This window comes from Synchiropus splendidus, chromosome 10 (assembly GCF_027744825.2).
Source record: "Synchiropus splendidus isolate RoL2022-P1 chromosome 10, RoL_Sspl_1.0, whole genome shotgun sequence".
In the NCBI taxonomy this organism is placed as follows: domain Eukaryota; kingdom Metazoa; phylum Chordata; class Actinopteri; order Syngnathiformes; family Callionymidae; genus Synchiropus; species Synchiropus splendidus.
Genome location: NC_071343.1, coordinates 6,837,809 through 6,857,196, shown reverse-complemented (window position 1 = coordinate 6,857,196; position 19,388 = coordinate 6,837,809). Strand labels below are relative to the sequence as shown.

At 41.5% G+C, this 19,388-nt stretch overlaps 1 protein-coding gene across 4 annotated transcripts in view; it reads right to left on the bottom strand.

Moving 5' to 3' along the window:
• The window catches only part of lrp1bb (low density lipoprotein receptor-related protein 1Bb), a 281,286-nt gene that overhangs the window by 183,619 nt on the left and 78,279 nt on the right, over window positions 1-19,388 (bottom strand). For 3 of the 4 annotated variants that reach the window (XM_053877208.1, XM_053877210.1, XM_053877209.1), the window contains exon 2: window positions 15,562-15,684. The exons of the other annotated variant lie outside the window; for it this stretch is intronic. In XM_053877208.1, coding sequence (XP_053733183.1) covers window positions 15,562-15,684 — 123 coding nt within the window. The remainder of the gene's footprint in view (window positions 1-15,561; window positions 15,685-19,388) is intronic. 4 annotated transcript variants of the gene reach the window in all.

Genomic DNA, 19,388 nt, shown 5'->3' with positions numbered 1-19,388 from the left:
GAATGGTTGAAAAGCCCCAGCATAATAAGGAATCAATATTCCACTGCACAGGACCAAGACGTGTGAAGCGGCACATCAGCGTCACCAAACAGGAAACCGCCTTTTTTTTTTTTTTTTTAAAGGCATTTTATCATTATTTTGAAAACAACATAATTTGTCGGGAGAGATGCGTTGATGGCTGACGATTATGCAAAGCTGTGATTCTAATTGTTCCAGGGCAGCTTGAGATGAATAATGCAAACACTATATTGTGATCAGGAGGCCACAAACCAAGAAGGATCCCATTACCGGCGCATAACACGGTGCTCCGCTAAATATCCTTTCTGCCACGATAAAAGTAAATGAAGATATTATCATGCAGCCTGTTTTATTAGTGCAGCCAGGCTCCTGTAATTGTTTTCCTCAAAGAACACACTTTCATTATGATACAGTCAGTTAGCAGCAGTGCCCGGACTTCTGTGGCCTCGTGTCCCTCTAGTTTTCTGACAAAAACAACTTGGATTGGTGAATATTAATGGACATCGCAGGGCTGCTTCTTCGCCTGTAGCGAATCAATGGAGAAAATGCAGGTAGTGTCCGACCGTCATGCGAAAAATGACCCACTCACTCCGCTGACTGCATCCTAAACCGATCCTATATCGTCTACTCTGTTGAGCCAGCCGCTGAGCATGTTTGGGAAATGTCTACAAAAAGTTGTTCTCACTGAGGCAAAAGGAACGTTTGCTTAACATAGCTGTCAATCTCCCGACCCGCTTTCCACCAACACATTCTCACTTCTAAGGCAGATTGACAATGGATTTTGGCGTTGAGGGTTGACACGTTCGGCATTTCAATTGAATTAAACGTTTCCAAACTAGCGGCATTTCTTGACATGCGGGTGAGAATGAGGACGCAGGGGGTGTTGATGACAAGAACATGTTTGTAAGGTGTCAAGTAGTGACTATTTTCATAGGGACTTCACATCTTTTATTCATTCTGTACGTAGGTGTTGCAGTTCATCAACACATCCACCAGGGTGAGCAGACTAGAATGTTTATGACATCGACAACTCCAAAAAAAACATGGCCAATGTGGAAGGAGCTGGGATCATGTACCTCTTGCACAAAAGAGGAAAATGAAGGCAGCGTTGGAGGAGGCGGTGGTCGGTGACTGGAGGATAGAGAATTTCTGGCATTGTTATGTCTTCTTCGTGTCTTATTAGAGCGACGCATCAGTTAGCAACAGCAACACTGCCCCCCTCGGTTTCCAGTGGTACTGCATATCCTGATGCCATGGACTGTGCAACACGTAAAAGAAAGATGGACACCTCCGCTACTTGTGTGTGTGTCGGATCGGATGTTTAGCTGGTTGGCTTTACTTCATTTCCATTGGTGGAGAAGAAGAACTAAGGAGGTAAGTGCTTGTTTGTGCAGCAAGAGAAGCTCGAGTCTCTCCCCTCTGCAAACAACACTCCTTCATAAGCCACAGATGCCAACATCTTCAAAGCCTTATTTTGAAAGGTAAACAGTGCTTCTAACAGCTGAGCTTTGTAAAGAGGATGAACAGACAAAACCGCAAGGTGGTGCTTTTCGTGTGGAGAGGTTTCATTGGCGTCACCTCCATCCTGAAATGTTCAGGAAATGCTTTCAGAAAGAAAGATATGAAAGATACAACAATATGGATTATATGGACGCTAGAGTCAATCTCAATCTTGTTACGCTGTCACACGAAAACAACATCCGTTTACAATAGCTCCTCTATGGATGTGCCATTCAATGTTCAGGAAATGCTTTCAGAAAGTCTTGTGAAACGTATGAAAGATACAACAATATGGATTATCAGATGCTATAGTCGGTCTGAAAACAACATCCGTTTACAATAGCTTCTCTGTGGATGTTCCTTTCAAGACATCCACAGCTCTTCAAACTCTACACTCAGTGTGAGACTGGATGGAGATGAGACTTGAGTTTGACATTTACTACAACGTGCAAGTATCCATTATAAACCCATCTTCAGAGGAGATGTGATCGGCGTCGGCAAAGCAACGGAAAAAAATAAAATAAAATACATCTTCGGAATCATGCTAAAGATTGCAAGATCACAGCAGGCGTCAGCTCTAAACGTCTTTTATGAGGTAATTAAGTTTTTATCATACAGCAGCAGCAACACTGAAAATTGTCACAGATGATTTGCATCTACAGGAATATAGCAGAAAATCTTTGCAGCTTTCATCACGGGAAAAAAAAAAAAGCCTCTGACGGCTCAGATCTAAAACATAATATAAGATCTCGCCTCCGTTGCAGAGACGCTGTATGTTGTGAAAGCTTGTCGGGAAATACAGTGGGTCTAAAAATGCTCGGGGTGAGTATATAAACAGACCTTTTTTTTAAATCTGCAAATTATGTGGGGAATAATCTGCTTAATTTTTGGTAGAGCCCCGCTGTCAAATCGAAATTCAATCATTTGAATTAGTTGAAACCAAGTTTGTCAACATGTTTTGCCACTGTTTATTGACTCAGAAATTTAGGATTTTAATGTTCCATAGAACAAAAAATGTCATGTTCGCACTCTGTGTTATTGTTTCTCCATTGTATGTTCCACGTCTTCTCTTGTGCTTTTATTTTGTTATCGTCTGTCGTTTCCATTTCCCGCTCTCCCAACAGCTTAATGGCCGCGCAGCTGGAACTCATCGGATCATCAACCTTCCACTGATTTCTACACCTGGGTTCCAGCTTGCGGGGCCAGATGGTCACATCACGTATCGTGGTAACTCTCCCAAACTTCTATCTCTTGTTGAACCTTTGAATACTCTAAATTCCTGTGCACGCTCGAACTCCTTTTCAGCCGCTTCCTTCGCTCCTCGTTCTTCCTCTATCTGTTTCTGTTTCCCTCTTCTCATTCACAAATGCTGCCTGCATGTCAGCGTTTTAGTAGTCTCACTTTTCATTTATCGTCGAAGTAGTTTTATCCATGTGTGAGTGTGTGTTCTCCACACCAACCTTTTTTTGTTTATTGGACCTCGCGAGCTAATCTCCGAGCGCGTTTGTGTTCTCCGCGTTATATAGGCTTGATATTAATTCGCCTTTCCTTTGTTTCAGATTCTTCCCCAGTCACTACCTGTAGTTTCTGGTTCGTGTTCTGGTTCCAGCGCCTTCTGTTCTTCCTTATTGTTCGTCTGTGTGTCTACTTCTCATTGTTTAAGTTCACCTCGCCTCCGTGCCTTCTGTAATCCTGCAGTCATTTGTACCTGGGTCCATCCTCAGACAGCCATGACAAAAAACAGTAGCTATTTTTTACCTATTTATTTACTTATTTCTTAATTATCTAATAAGTAAATCATCTTTTCAGGTCACAATGATGTGATTCACTTGACAAAACTCAAATTGGTATCAAAGACGCCGTAATCCACTGGTGCATTCCATCCAGCTGTGACGACTTAAACTTACTCCACACTGGCCTCAATAATCATCTCTCTCTTGTTTGAAGCCCGTCCAGAATGCTGCTGGGTTTGGCCTCTGTCAACTGGCTGCCAGTTAGATTCAGATTTGAATTTAAAGTTCTCTGCGTTGTCGAGTAGCATGTCTTTGCTTTCTCCATGGAGAAGGAATGGGAAGTTGAGGGTTCAAATCCTGGTAAGCTGTGTGCCCTCGGGCAAGGCGCTATATGGCATCTATTGTAATATTCATAGTTTTACCAGAGAGCAAACAGCAATCCTCTTCACTGAAGCACACGAGGTGACTCACACTTGTTTTCAAGAGAGATTAAACTATTCTATTTATTATGTGAGGTCGATGTTTCTCTACATTCCCCCAAGAGAATCCACGTCCAGGACCTGTTTCTGAGCCTAAAACAAAGTCTGCTGATGACTCAAGTCAGGTGCAGGCTTCTTTGCTCTGAATATCATCTGGGCCAACACCAGCTCCTCTGAAATTGGACGGTTTATAAAGTGGTGGCTGGAGACAACGTCACTTCATCCCTTTCAAGATATATTAGACCGGCCATTATTCATGATTAATAAATAAATAAATGTCACTGCGCCTGTTGAGAGCCGGGACCGGTGCAACAGCGAGATGAAGAGCCCTAGAATGATCAGCCTGAGTGCTGTTCATCTCCTTGTTGAGCAGGGCTATTATTCTAACTAGATGTCATTGTAAATATGTGTCATTGTGTTTGATCAAAGTCTCATATAAGGCTGGGACGCTGCTGTAAGACGTGGAGCCGGGTCACCACCATTCGAATCCATCATGGGTCCATTGGCACAATGCTACATTTACCATTAGCTGGAGGAAACATCGGGCATGATTGGTTTTTGAAAATAAGTAGATGTCATTTATTCAAAAGATGGATGGCTTGAAACGAAAGATACTCATCGGCATATTAGACACATATGTTACCACGGTTAAGACCTTCACCAGCTGGAACATGCATCGTTGTGCTGCCGAAAATGAAAAGAAAAATATAAGAAAAAAAAAAAAAAAGGAAAATAGAAATAAATATCTAAATATAATAATAATAAAGATATTAAATTCAATTAAAGTCCCAGATATTTTGCGAAGAAAAACATTACCTTTATAGCCCTTATGACTTTATTTTCACTTTGCACTGTTGTTTCATACTGCTGTTTCTATTGTGCACACTTCTTCTTCTTCTATTGGATGCAGGGACACAAAGAATTTCACCGTGCATTGTACCGCGTATTACTGTATGTGTGACAGATACACCTCTTGAATCTTTATACCATTCAAAATATCAGGCTCTCACAGCGCCACCCTCATACAGGTGGATCTGTAGACACCAAACCCTGGTACCACGATGACACTCCATACAATTCTCCGATCAACCTTGTGCCCGAATGTTTGAGTGCCACTGTGCTCTCATCTCTTCTGCTCCTTGTTGGAGTCAACATGTATTTTATTTTGTGCTGAGAGGCTGACAAACAGAGCATCCCAGACTAGAAATCCATGTGAGATGTGCAGGTGCAACTCAGTAGCTTGTCATTTCTGTGGCTGCACCTAAGAGCAAAAAATATGTTTATGGTTGTTGACAGTGGCACATACCAATGTGCACTAAAATGACTATATATGTGTTGGATTGCAAAGACATTGGAAGAGTCAAGCCAGACTGGGAGCTGGTCACACATAGGAAACCAACTGACATGTAAATCATCTTTTGTCAAGTTGCCAATCCATATAACACATCTGTAAATACACAATTATTCAGACAACATGTTTACAGACGTCCACACTTGAGAGTAAACAAGTCAATTTACCATGTCTGTGAGGTGGCTAGCTCAAAATCTAATGCAGATAAATGCTCATGTTGATCAGGGACCAAATAAAACGCCAGTGTTTAAATTGAGATGAGGAACAGGAATTCTCAATGTCAAAAAACACAAGGAGAAATTTTGATGTGTACAGCCAGTGGATGAATTTTACAGAGAGTGCAGGGCGCTAGGTTGGGCCACCACGAACAGCCATATCATAACAGCTCGACAAGGGCTCTGTATCAAAAAACAGTGTTGCCACCCTGACGGAAGCTAATGGATAAAAGAGGTAGTAAGAACTAGTGATCCCATATTCAAAACAAGTGTGGTGAACTGTTGGTATCAGGAGGTTTATATGGCCCCATCCTGATCTTGAGCCCAACTCATGAAAGGGGATGGTTTATGCATTTTGAACCGACTAGGAGTCACAGGAGGAGGCCACTGGCCCATATGAGGGACACTTCCACCTTGATGTTTCGGCTTCTGTCCAAAGAATTGACTGATCATTCCGGTTTCAATTTTATAATAAAATAATAAAACCTCAAACTGACTATTTGTTTAGCCCCACCTCTAAAGTAAACATGGGATATCTAATCTAATCTGATCTCATCGTTACTTATAGTTACTCTCTCTCCAGACGCGAATGAAATCACAGTCCAAAATCCTGCAAATATTACCCACAGTTCAATCTGAACTCCTTCTCACACCCACGGCTTATTTATGAGCAACATTCCGCTGAAAAATACTATGTGGCGCCCATGACAGCAAACATGGAAAACTGATAAAATATTCACCCTCCCTTGGCTGTTTCCGTGACAGGGTGAGAGTTTGTCTTTTCCGAAACGCACGTGTCCGAGGGGAAAATATGTCAGTGACGCTTAATTGTGGAGAAAGCTGCGAGAGTAAAGCAGCAAAGGAGACGCGGTGCCACCTTACTACTGCCAGGGAGGGCTGTTTATCCTCGCGCGGAATTTAGGGCAGAGGACAGGAGCGTGTTAATAAGCAGGTGAAAGACTAGCGCTGGTAAGTCGGGGCACGACCTGACAGCTACGGGAAATATTTTGACAATGAAAGTTGCTTAATGAGATGAACTTTCCAGGCAGAGCTGCCAACAGTCGGATGACTCACCGAGCATGTTAGCTACGTGTGTCGCCGTCCTGGGGAGAACTGACGGAGCAGACTGGAGAATCCCTGCTAACCAAAGCGCTAGTCATCCAACAGTCAAAGCGTATAAACAGATCTGTCGCTTAGAACGAAGGGGTTACTCCTGATCTGAAGCAAAATTCAGCCGCCGCAGTCATGCTACAGCGTTATGATATCCTGTTAACAATCTGTCACTGTACATATGTTCGGGCTTGTTTGCTGCTGATGAAAAGCAGGCGGCGTCTTATGAAGACGCATCATGCAATGGCTAATGAAAGACCACGCGAGAGCAGCGTCCAGGTGGGTTTAATGGACTGTGACAGACATTTATAGAACCAGTGCATCATTCTTCCCAAACAGGGATGTGCGAGTATTAAAGCGCTGCAACTTGTGCGTTTTCTTGACATGTCGACGTAAGTGCTTTGCCTCGGCAGGAAGCCGACAAACATGGGCCGCAAACGTTCCATAATGCAAAAGGCCATGTCCTTCAGCCCGATAACAAGGTGCAACGCTACATTACTTCTTAAACCTCCATCCTGCGTCAGCTGAACCTCGCGGGAGCTGCACACATTTGTGGTGCATTTATTTCAATCTGGGAGCCGCCATAGAAAATGACCGGTGGGATGGAGACGGACGGACAAAACCCACAAATGTACCTGCCATTTAATCACAGGTGGACAAATGCATAAATGAAATAAAATACTGCAATACACAGAAAAATAATTAAACCTATATTATTTTTATATATAGTGAGAGATGAGATGAGATATATATATATATATATATATATATATATATATATATATATATATATATATATATATATATATATATATATATATATATATATATATATATATATATATTGGTTGTATTTTCTCACTACTACTATTTTTTTTTATTATTATTATTTTATTATTATTATTATTATTTCTGAGCGTTGACATGGTGATAATAACAAACATGTTATTCCTCAAATAGTATACAATAGCAAACATAATGTTATATACATATATATATATATATATATATATATATATATATCAGTAATAACCTATCAAATTTCTTTCATAGTTTTGACATTAGAACAAGTCAAAGGGTGCACGACAGTACAATAGTAAACTTGATATTCTTATCTGAAATTATTCATAATAATACTCATATAATAATACTAATACATAAAACTAATAATAATATGATAATAATATGAATATTGTGATAATATATATATATATATATATATATATATATATATATATATATATATATATAATTAGTATTATTATCATAGTTTTGACATTACAACAAGTCAACACAGACATAATTACAGCATAATAAAAAGGAGACCAATATCATATTCTACTACAAAGGTAGGAAGTACAAGTTTGACACTCTATTATTATTCCATTGTGAAGGAGCTAACTGTGAACCAGGGCAGCCATTTTGGTTCATAAAAACTGACTTGTAAAATTCAACCCTAAACCATATGCACCCTTCTAAAATCAATCCCATCAATACAGTGCTGTTTTCGACAATTCCTTTTATGTGAGCCTGTTTTCTCCTCCCGTCAGAATAGTTCTATAACTTGGGGTCTTGGGGATAAAAGGACCAACTAAATGCTGGAGACTTTCCATCCACAGTCTAAGCTAAAGGCTGAAAACGTACTGTAATTCAAACCCCTGTCCTTTGTTTAGTATCCAGGCATCTGCTTCCAAACCATTGGCGACATCACCACCGCAACTCCGGCATCGAGGATTTGTGTTCCACACTCCACAGCTGCGTCTGTTTTGACTTTTTTTTTTTTTGTTCATTTCAGAATCTGCCTCACTGGATCTGGAGAAAACTTTCCAGGCTATTTTGTTTTTTTGGCCCAATGGTTGTTTTGAAGCTCTCTGTAGGAAACTGATGAGTGGAGAGCAAAGCACGTCGGGACACTGCGGATGGCATGCAGTGAAATACCCTCCCTTGTAAGCAAAAAGGAACAAGTGGAAGAACCCCAAGGAGCCGTCTTTGAACAGCTCTTCTCCCTTGTGCCTCCGAGACAGCGAGATCAACATCACAGTTGATTGGGTCGAGCCAAGCTACTGCCATGGAACAGTTTTTGCGGCCATGTTTTTGAAGTCGGCTGCTGACCCCTTTTATTGTCCTTTCCTCTGGGAGTGGCAATTCAATCAGAGGATTCAGTGGTCTACATGGCCGCCAGAGACACAAGGCTCCTCGTGGCAGCGCCACTGAGAAGAGCCAAACATCCATGAAATCCCTTCCTGCAGGATTTATGAAGGGTTTATTTCTAAGACACTGTTTGCAAGCGCGTGGCATAAATTTAGGGAGGGAGAACGATGTTATTCTCAGTCGAAGCATTCATGCAATTTAAATAGCAAACATGACCAAACATGACCGCACAACAAACAGCAGATGTTTTGTTTTTCCACCCGCCTCTAAAATTTAAATACATTTGAGGAACTTGAGAAGAACATTCTCCAGCACTTCTCGCTGCTGTACTGCCGCAACCGCTTGCTCTTAAAAAGCAGCTCTTGTTTGAACTACACAATTGGAGTGAAGCCATTTCACTGGGTTTTCTTTAGCCTTCCCCGGAGCCAAGCTGTTTTCTCCGGCAATCCTCAGCGCTGCCATCAGCCGGCCAGTCCCGAGCGGCTCAGCGGATAAACTGGCAACTCCTTTCGTCTGCTGGTATTGCAGTCCAAGGCCACCTGCCCATCGCTCTCTCCACCAGCCCTGAGGACAGTGGGAATAATCCGCCTGACCAAGGAGCCCAAGCAGAGGAGGAAAATGAGTTTTATGGAAAGTTATCTGTCTCCATTCAATTGATAGTTGGATTTGTGACGTGTATTTTTAACTTCAAATTTTGTTTTCCACAGTTTATATAATAAATTAATGTGCGGTTATTTCCGGACTACAGAGGAATATTTTCTGCACCCACTAAATTTAAGTGGGAAACTAGATCTTGGTCACACAAGCCGCACTCATATTTTGGCAGGATGACGCTCTTTTGCCTGGAAAAATATATACAGTGGTACGTCGGTTCTCGAGCACAATCCGTTCCAGGCGGCCGTTTGAGAAGCGAATTGTTCGAAATCTGAATCGATTTTTCCCATGACAATGAATGGAAAAAGAAATAATGCGTTCCAAGCCTTAAAATAGTCTTTTGTAGGAGTGAATGTAGAGTGTCTGCTGCAGGTGGCTGTTCCTCTATGTGTGTGGCCGCTGCATGTGGGAGGGGTTGCCGAGTGAGTGAGGTCTCTCCAGAAGTGAAGAGGTGCCCGGTGCGTGTCCAGCTCTGAATGTGCGCTTCTGTGCAGTTTGGCTGTGACAAAGTCATAAACCAAGTCACGCTCTGTCCCAGACTCGCCTCATCCCTGTCCCAGCTCCAGCCCACAACAGGACATCAAACCCTGGAGTGAGCGCTCCAGCAGCTCCCCTGTGACACTCTACCACGGTCCAGTGCGGAGACAGGAAAGGTTTTACACCTCAATATGAAGAAAAAACAGTCAGTAAATGTATCTAACGGGACACGTCTGCATACAGAGGCTGCGTTATACACAATAACAAAGCACGTCGTGGGTCAGCTGATCGGTCCGCGCACATTATGTTTTTTTACAGCTTATTTTGCGGGCGTTTGAGTTCTTTTTAGTTCGAAATCCGAAGCAAAAAAATCTAGAAAAGTTCAAATTCCAAGACGTTCGAATTCCAAGACGTTCGAAAACCAAGGCACCACTGTATATATTAGCCGTGTTGTAGTACAAGCCGCAGGGTTCAGATCGCGAAAAAAGAAGCAGCTTGTTTTTCGTGTTTTCCATGTTGGCCCCAGGAAGGTTGAATGCAGGTTCATACTCAAGGGTCAATACTACGAGGGTTCTTCTTCTATCTTGGGCCAAACCTTCTCCAGAACAAATGGGTCTGGAGCCCAATGAAGGACTAGAACTGATTCAGTACTGTGATGACTGATTTCTGATTTCATTTGTGTTCAATAAACACACATGTAAACAAACCAAAACCTTGTTAAACGACATGAAACCATGAGATCAGCGCAAAGATATTAGTCATGGAAAAGTCCAACCAACTGCAGAATTAAGTGCACGTTAAGTGTACGTCAAATTTACGAAAGAAAAAAAGTGGAAAAAATACACTTGATTGAAACTGTCAAGAAAATTGGACAAGCTGTATGTCGTGAATAAAATGCTAAATAAAATAAATAGAATAAAACAACATCTAAACATCATGAAATAGTTCCTTTTTTAATAAATAAACTCTGAATGAGTAAAGTGTAAATGAAAGTATTGCCATAAAATGCTCAAGTGTATTAAAGCTGAGCGTCTCGCGGCCCTCTCGGCCCAGAGGTGTAAAACAAAACACTTTCAGTGGCCCTCTAGGGGGCGCTCACGTCCAGCAATGGGCCTTGGTCCTATGGTGAAGAATCACTGCTCAAGACTTTCTTGCGTGCATGAGTCAACTTTGTTCCCTCTAGTGGGAAGCAAGGGGCACGCAGGTGGGCAACCCTTGATCCCACAGGTGGTGAGGGCGAGAAGAAGCCTGAGGGAGGCCGCCCATCAGCTGGCATCGATTAGCTGCCGAGCAAGTGTCAATCTCAGCGCAGGGAGTTTGTTCTCCTTCCCTCGGCTCAGTGGAGTATGATGATGAATCTCAAGGTCTACAATCTCCTCCAAAGCATGAATTCAATCAGACTGTCCGTTCTCAGCCAACAAAGGAGACGTCACTTCATATTCATGCTGTTTGTTTGGTTTTCGGAACCAAAAATGAGGCTGATCGTTCACATGAGCAAAAAAAAAAAGCCCCAAGACCTTCCTGTAGATTTCTCTCTTTCATCCCTGCAGCGGTCTGACGGACAGCCCAGATCGCACGACCAGTCAGCTCGGATCAGCGCCAGCAACGTACGACATCCATAGCGCTTTATGATTCCTCTCGAAAGCTCTAAAACAGCAGCCATTTCAGCAGCAACAGATCGCTTCAGTTTCATTTCAAACCAGGTCTTGAACACAGGCTCCCGTCTTTGTTCTTCACTGCGTGTCGTCCAGGCAAAGCTGATCTCATTCTCCCTTCTATCAATATATAATCCACGATAATTAGCTGGCCTAAATTCCTCGGATAAATATTCAAGGTCTCCTTTGTCGGCAAATAAAAGAGGGCCAGATTGATCAGAGCGATAATTAATTGGCTTTTGAAGACAGTAGAACTTGGACCAGACCTACTGTGAGCAGGTTACATTATTGTCCTGACATACTGCAAACAGACAGTTTTCATCGTGAGACAACATGCTAGCAGAATGGAACGCTAACACCATGAAAAGCTGAGGCTAAGGGGAAAATAATTTGTCGCAAAACGTAGCTGTTACATATATGAAACATCTTGAATAAATAGCAAACAATAAATGGGGATTCAACAAAAAAATGATTTTTTTTTTCAAACAATACATTGAAAAAGCTTCTGTCAATATTGATATTGATGGACAACATGCATAAAATATTTTTGATTAATGATCAGCGTTTCTTTTTTGGTTCAATGTTTCCCTAATGTGAGTCAAACCACTAAATAAAATGATCTGTTGGTTGACCTTGTATTTATGTCGCAGTATAAATCGAATGGTAAAATTTCGCATCACGGTGAAAACTTCAGTTTTTGCTTGAGTGTGCTGTCTACTGCATTTCCCACCATGTTTTTCTATAATAAGTTCTTTGTTCATCTTGCGATGCTTATAGCCTTCCACAGGTCCAATGGGGTTTAGCTCAGCTACATGGTGTTAGTGACAGTTGCTAACCTACTGCTTAATACAGTTATGTCATGTTTATGGACAGTGCCTTACGCTGGACCTTCTTCATGTGAGGTAGCACGAGCAAATACTCATTGTAGACTGAGAAGATTATTTTTATATGATAATTATATTGATTTTATTTTCTTTAAAAAAAAAATGTAGAGCTGAACTTCTTGAGAAAATTTTGTCTCTAGTCAATTTTTATTTATTTATTAACATCATGGTGTTTGTTAGACAAAACCTGTGGAAGATTACTATGAATGGAAATGAACAGAACCTAATACTTACCTAATACTACTCCCTACTACATGTAGGTATAATATCTTAATAATAAATGAATAAAGACAAATTATGTCTGAATTATTATCCTTTTTTCCGTAATCATGATTAGCTCTACGCAATATGAAACTCCAGACTTCACTGGTTTCTTTTGGAAAATATAGATTTACTCACTGAAATGGTCATAATGTGGTGTCCTTAGATTGGGGCAGTATCTTAGTACTGAAAGGCTTAAAATCATCTCCTTGAAGTAGCATTTTTGTGCCTTATGTTAGTGTAAATGAAATGATACCTAGTGGTATCAGAATATTATTTCTTCATTGCTATGTTCATTACCATTTATTTGGGTTCGGTCCGTCTCTCACAGAAGGCGCCCGTCCACCCGCAAACATTCCTCGACTGTTAGCTCACATGAGATGCCGCTGATAAATTTCACCAGCTAATTCAAACCCTCCATTGCAGCGGACGCAAGCATCTGTGACCATGTTAACAGCTTGTGACTGTAATTACACAGACGCAGTCGGTTCCTCACAAAACATATCCAACCACAGCCGACATGATGTATAACCTTTCGCACGCAGGAGGATTCATGATTTCGGCGCAGCGTGCTCGGCTCATGCACAGATGTCACTGCCGAAACGATAAAATTCATAATGACACGGAGACTCCACCGAGTTAACTTTTCGCCAGATTGTTTGCACAACTGGAGATGAATCTTGTTAGGATGACAGTCTCAGTGGGATTTATAAAAACGAATTCACCTCTGAAAAGAACTGTCGAAAATGTAATTCTGTTTACCCAGAAGTGTATAGCTCTGATATGGAGGCTGGGAAAACAAATACAAAGCTGAAGTGGATTAGATCTGAGTGCTGTTCCATTACACACTATGCAACTTTTCCGATCAAACCTGCTCAAAAAATGATTGTTCTGACCTTGGGAACAAGCTGCCAAATCAAAGAGAAGAGCGGCCGAACCTCAAAATGTCACATAAAAGTAATTTCGCCTCATTTGCTGACAGTCTTTTAAGTGTATCTTTGATTTGTCGAAGTATTTTTCCATCATTGCATGTTTGTTTGAATGGCTTGGACCAGTTCTTCTTCCATCAAATGACCACTTCCTGGATGTTTAATTTTAGCCAGCTAAAAATACAGCTCTGCACTCTGCTCTCTTCCTTCAAAAACTATCAAGCAAGTGCTAGACTCTTTTAGCAGCCAGCTTGGCAAAGCAGTTTCACTGTCCATCTGGCACTGATGGTTCATTATTTTCTGAATTTGGTCAGCACCATATTCAAGCATAAGTAGGAGTGAATCCAAATGGGCATCAGTCGGCATCACGGGTTTGATTTAAGACAGAAAAGATTTGTTATTAAGAAGTGAAATCCGCACTTGCCAACCGTGTTGTTTTGGGACAGAATTCAGGACAACTTCCTGGATTCCTGCGGCGTCCCAAGTTTTCTGGACGACAGAACGGTGTGAGGCTGAAGCAGCCAAAAAGGCACGGTACATTGACAAAACACAGATTGCCATCCCACGGCAAAAGCGAGCCCTTCCTTCATGACGCTCTCCCACCGCCACAATGATGGAACATTCACGGTCCGATGCAATATGTGGCGCATTCAAACAAGGCGCTACAGTCGCAGCAAACTTTTCTCCAATTTACGCTTTCAATTTCAAATCATTCCACTTCGAGGCCATTCGAGTTCCGTGGTCCCACTGCGCTTTTAAAAATTGACTTCATGAATAAAAAGATGACTGCGAAGTCAAATGGAATTTACAGTATTCACTGGACTCGGTAACCACCATCTAATTTGCTATGAGGCCCTGGATCTTTGAAGGGACTTCCACCATTGCTAACACATTAGCAGAGCTAAAAGGGAGCCGAACTTCTTCGTTCTTGTTTAACAAGAGACAAATGCCTCTGAACATTGAAACTGCAATGCTCACTGCAGTACAACTTCTCCATGTTATTGACATTCACATGGGAAAAAAAAAACGAAACTTGTTTTTTGAACACATAAAAAGTTGCATATTAAATTAATTTAGAAAACGGGAGCTAAAGGTTGCTTCCCACGCATCATCTCATCAACACTTGACCTCCTGCACCGTGGATGAGTTTTGCCCTTTTTGAAATACCTGTTGTTGATAACAGAACAAATGCTTTTGCTGTGTTTTCAAACCCAATTATTGAACACCAGATATCACTGAACACTTTTAAAAATAACGCCTTTCACGACTGAAAAAATATCGAAATACTTGTCTTGGTTTGTGATATAATGGCAACCATAAAGACCATTAGAGAAGAATGATGATTTTGGGTTGAAGTTGCTTAAAACAATGGGGGTTGAAGTTGTGTTCCGTAAGTACCGTTACTGCAGCTGCAGTGGTCGTAATGGGGTACATGATTTTCTGAAGAACCACAAAGACGGATAAGTCGACCGAGATTTTTAGAAGGACGCTGGTTTCATTTCAAATTGTTGTGTGACGTTTTACCAGAGCAAGACTCAAAATCTTTCGTAACGTCCATCTTGTGACAAGAGCCGACCCGTCCTGACTCCCATGGCGTCATATTCCGTCCTATACTGACTAATAAACATTAGGTTTTCAACTGAAGCACGTATTCCACCTTCCACTGTATCACGACACATAATAAATAGTAATAAAAATAAATACATAAAAGACAGAGGTTGGTGTCAGGTAAGCCATGGGATGGCGCTCCTTTCATTCTTTTGTCAACATGTCAATTCCTATTGAAGTCATGTGACACGTGGTACCATCACTGAAGAGGACGGCCACATAAGGGGTTATAAATCGCACCTGACATCCAACATGAACCAGTGAAGAGAGTTTCCGTACCTCTCCCTGTCCCTCGCGCGAGATCCCAGCCCCAACAACGGCTGCATTTGTCCTCAATATGGGTGGTAAAAGTCCACTTTCCCAACATCATTGTGATACACCATGGAATAGCGGTTCCTCAAACACTTCCTTTTCCAAAGTTTGTATTTCTAATAATTACACAGTATTTTCAGTTTCAATAGTATGAAAAAGCAACCAACAACTGGCGAAGAACACATCAATGAAAATGTGAAAAATGGATGGGATGATCGACTTACACAGCTTTTCGGTTTCATCGGAGGCGTCGGGACAGTCGGGTTCCCCGTCACAGAGCCAGGCCTCGGGGACGCATGTTTCCGCGTGGTGACAGTGAAACTCCCCTATGTCACACAAGATGGCGTCTGGATGAGACAGGGAGAAGGTGGGGAAAGAGAGAAACAATGCCATATGAGGTGGTGGAACGTGAATAATGGATCAGACATTTGGCATGAGTTCATGAACATGACGTTGGAAGGATGCAGCTACTTTCACCCTGAGAATAGATGCACATCTGTCATGTTGTTTGCCTTTGTTTAGGGCACTTCCTGTACACTAAGGTGTGCTCTTTCATTAGCATTATATCTTTAGCACATTACTTTTCTCTAATGGAACGAGATTGTCAGTTATGGCACGAAGATTCCAGAGTTGAGCCGGAAATCCTTTAACATAGAGGCATGCTGTCATCTACCTTTTGCTGAACTATTTACAAAGCCGTTTAGCCCGTTTGTTTTCATCTTTTCTCTCCTTGGTGCTATTTACTGGCAGGTACGCAGGCGAGTTCAACGTGAGTCCAGTCAACTAAAAGAGAATAGATCACAAGATGTGACCAACATCTGTCATAGTGTTGACATGTTTCCTGCCTGTACTTGTCAGACTCGCGGTTTGATCGGTGTGTAGAAAGGCACCAGAAGCTCCGCCGCGACCTGCCACTATTTCTGCCCGCACAAAAACTAAGATTTATTTCTGAGCTTAACCTGCAAACAATCCGTCAGGCTCCAAGCCCACCTGACCACGCCGCCTCCCTCTCTCTGTATCTATCTTTATCTCTCTTTCCTGTGTTTCTAACCCATTAGTGGAGGGAGTGGAGCAAGTGGGGGATCAGGTCTGCAGCGTTTGAACGGTGGGAGTGATAATTCAATGCACTACTGCTCCCTGCCATGGTACCCTGCAGCAAATTTACTACCCAGGGACCGATCCGAAAAGGTCATACATCCCATCCATTCAGCCCTTTTTGCGTTTTTACTGATGAAATACACTTATCTTACCATTTATAGCTTTTCGGATTTTAAGGGCTTCATACATTTTCAATGGTGAAGAACAAATAAATACGCACATTCCACAGATGAAAATCGCCTTGACTGTCAGGAGAGCAATGTGTTCAAATAAATGTGTACCAATTGCTATTATTATTAGCCTTATTATTGCATTAAAAATACTTATTTCAGTCCACAAGATTATGTAATAGTGATGTAAATGTAAATGAAAAAAACAAACTATAACAATAAATACTATGACTTGCAAAAGTAAAACATTGTGCATTGTTACATTGTAATTATTTCCGTCTAGTCATCATAACAGATTCCTTTAAGCGATTTTAGTTCACAGCATTTAAGGACAGAACTCTTCCTCTGCCTTTCTGGCTAGTCCCGGATTGTCACACCGGCCCTCTTCATGTTCTCATTCACTACATCCACGAGCCTCACTGGATGTCTGTCATCTTTTCCCTGGTACCTCCATCTCCTCTGCATGTGTCCAAACCATCTGCTCCTTTCACTGTGACTCGACTTGAGCCACTGAAGTACTCATTTCTGATCTTGTCCTTTCTTGTCACTCCAGATGACAACCTCAGTATCTTCATCGCTGGCTCTCCCAACGCTGCTTCCCGAGTCTGTAAACCGTACATCAAAGCAGGTCTCCCTGCTGTCCTGCAAAGCTTCCTTTACTCTCGTGTTGCTTCTCTGACATCACCTCCCTTCATCACTCTACATACTTGGACTTTTTTAAAAAAGCAAATATGAATTGACCATCCAACACGAACCTGGAAATGCAAACAAAGTGGAAAAAAAAAAATGATAACACGTGGTGATGGACATGAACATGACGATTTTCTGCATATTATTCGCGGAAAAATCCCAAAAGAAACATCATAATGACCAAAGTAAAAGTATGTTGCTCGCCACAGCTCAAGGACTAAAAAGGCATTGGGACAGTGCATACCTCCGCAACAATATTTAGCTTTTTTAAGCCTAGCGTTGCTCCCTCACACAAACTTTAACCAAATATTTATGCGAGCAATAACCTTGACTACATTGAGCTCAGGCAGCAGGTGGCAGTAACATACGGGAGACATCAGGGAGAACCCGTGCAAATGTTTGGGAATCCAAATTTTTTCACCACAGTCACATTATTTTTTTCTTATTTTTGAGTTATTTTTTGTAATATTTACGACTAAATTCAAATTACTAACCAACCCACAAATGTTCAGTGCAATCTAACCATCTGTTGATTTATTTATTTTTCATTCACAAACAAACCACCCTGAAGGTAGCGCACCATGATTGGCAGACGTAACAAATACCCATTCAAATTTTCATCGTCTATTCTGCTCCTACTACTATACAAGTCCTTTATCAACAGCAGTTGAGCAATGTGACATTTATGAGCAATGCCCACCTCAGAATATCGGACTGCTTCACATACATAAAGAATGTTTTTATTGTGGCACAATAACTGAAGGATATGCGATTTCTCACAGCAGGCTTCTGAGTCGGTTTGTCACGCATGTGCGTAGCTACACGTTGGGGATGTCTGAGACTGCATTACAGAGCCAACAATTGGCACAGTTATTCCAGCTTTGCCAAAGAGTTGAAAGGAATGTCACCTATGGCTTTAAAGCTGAATTGATTACCATCCAAAAGCAGATGGTTGTTGACAGAGGGACCATTTCTCCAGCTGAGGAAGGAAGCCTTAAACGAAAAGTGCCCCTGGACCGCGGAGGAGGCCAGCTCCCTATTGATGTTCCATTTCCTTTCATGCCACTTCACCTTGGACGCTGAGAGGCCAAAAATGAGCCAACTAAATGTCCTCGATGTCATTTCATATTTCTCACCTCTACCTAACCTTTTTTTTTTTTGACGTGGTTGCTGAAATTTTGGGAGAAAAAAACACGGCGAGAAGAAGCACCTTGTGATGCCCGCTGTTTCCCACACAGCCAAAATATCAAAATTACAATTGGTAAGTGCAGATATACACACATTTTACAGCACTGTTTTTCACAGAAAGAGGGAGTATTACTTTGGTGTATTTTATTTAAGAATGGATAAATATTTTTGGTTGTTAAAATACGCAATTTAAGGGCACGTGGATAGTTATATGAGATTTTTAAAATACATTTAGAGCAGAAACAGATGCTTTGCCAACATTTTATCGATACAAACCAGTCAATTCAAGTCAAGTGCAACATCTAAGACACAACCGCGACCGTCCATATGTGGGTTTTCCAATCGCATCAATTCCCTTCTGTCTTTTAAGCCACCACAATTAAATGAACGCTTAAGTTTTCATTTTTCTTTCTAAACAATATTAGAATCCATTGATGCAAGACTAGATAATACAATCCCGCGCATTACATCAAGCTAGCAGAACATGGGACACTGACGCAACCACAAATCAAACAAAGAGTGGTTATAAAGCAACAGCGCGTCGAACGTGCTTCAGTGGGTCGTGTTTAATGTCACTGAAATGAAAAGAAGAACACAATATTTGAGTTTCTTTTTGAGACGTCCATTTTGTTAAGCCAATTGAGGGCGTTTTTTAAGCTGTATTTCACAGTCACACCCTGATATTTCCTTCCGATTCTAACTCTCAGCTCATCAAATGGTTGTTATTCAGTAATAACAATCAGATTTACACAGAAACCCATTTGCCTTTCATGAGATGAAATTGTGTTGCTAATGTTGGTCCGGTTTATTTGATGCAGGCTTTGTTTTGGGTACACACTATTTTTTCATTGAGCCGTCTTTATGGCCAAACACATGTATATAAACGTAATATTGCACAGGTTTGC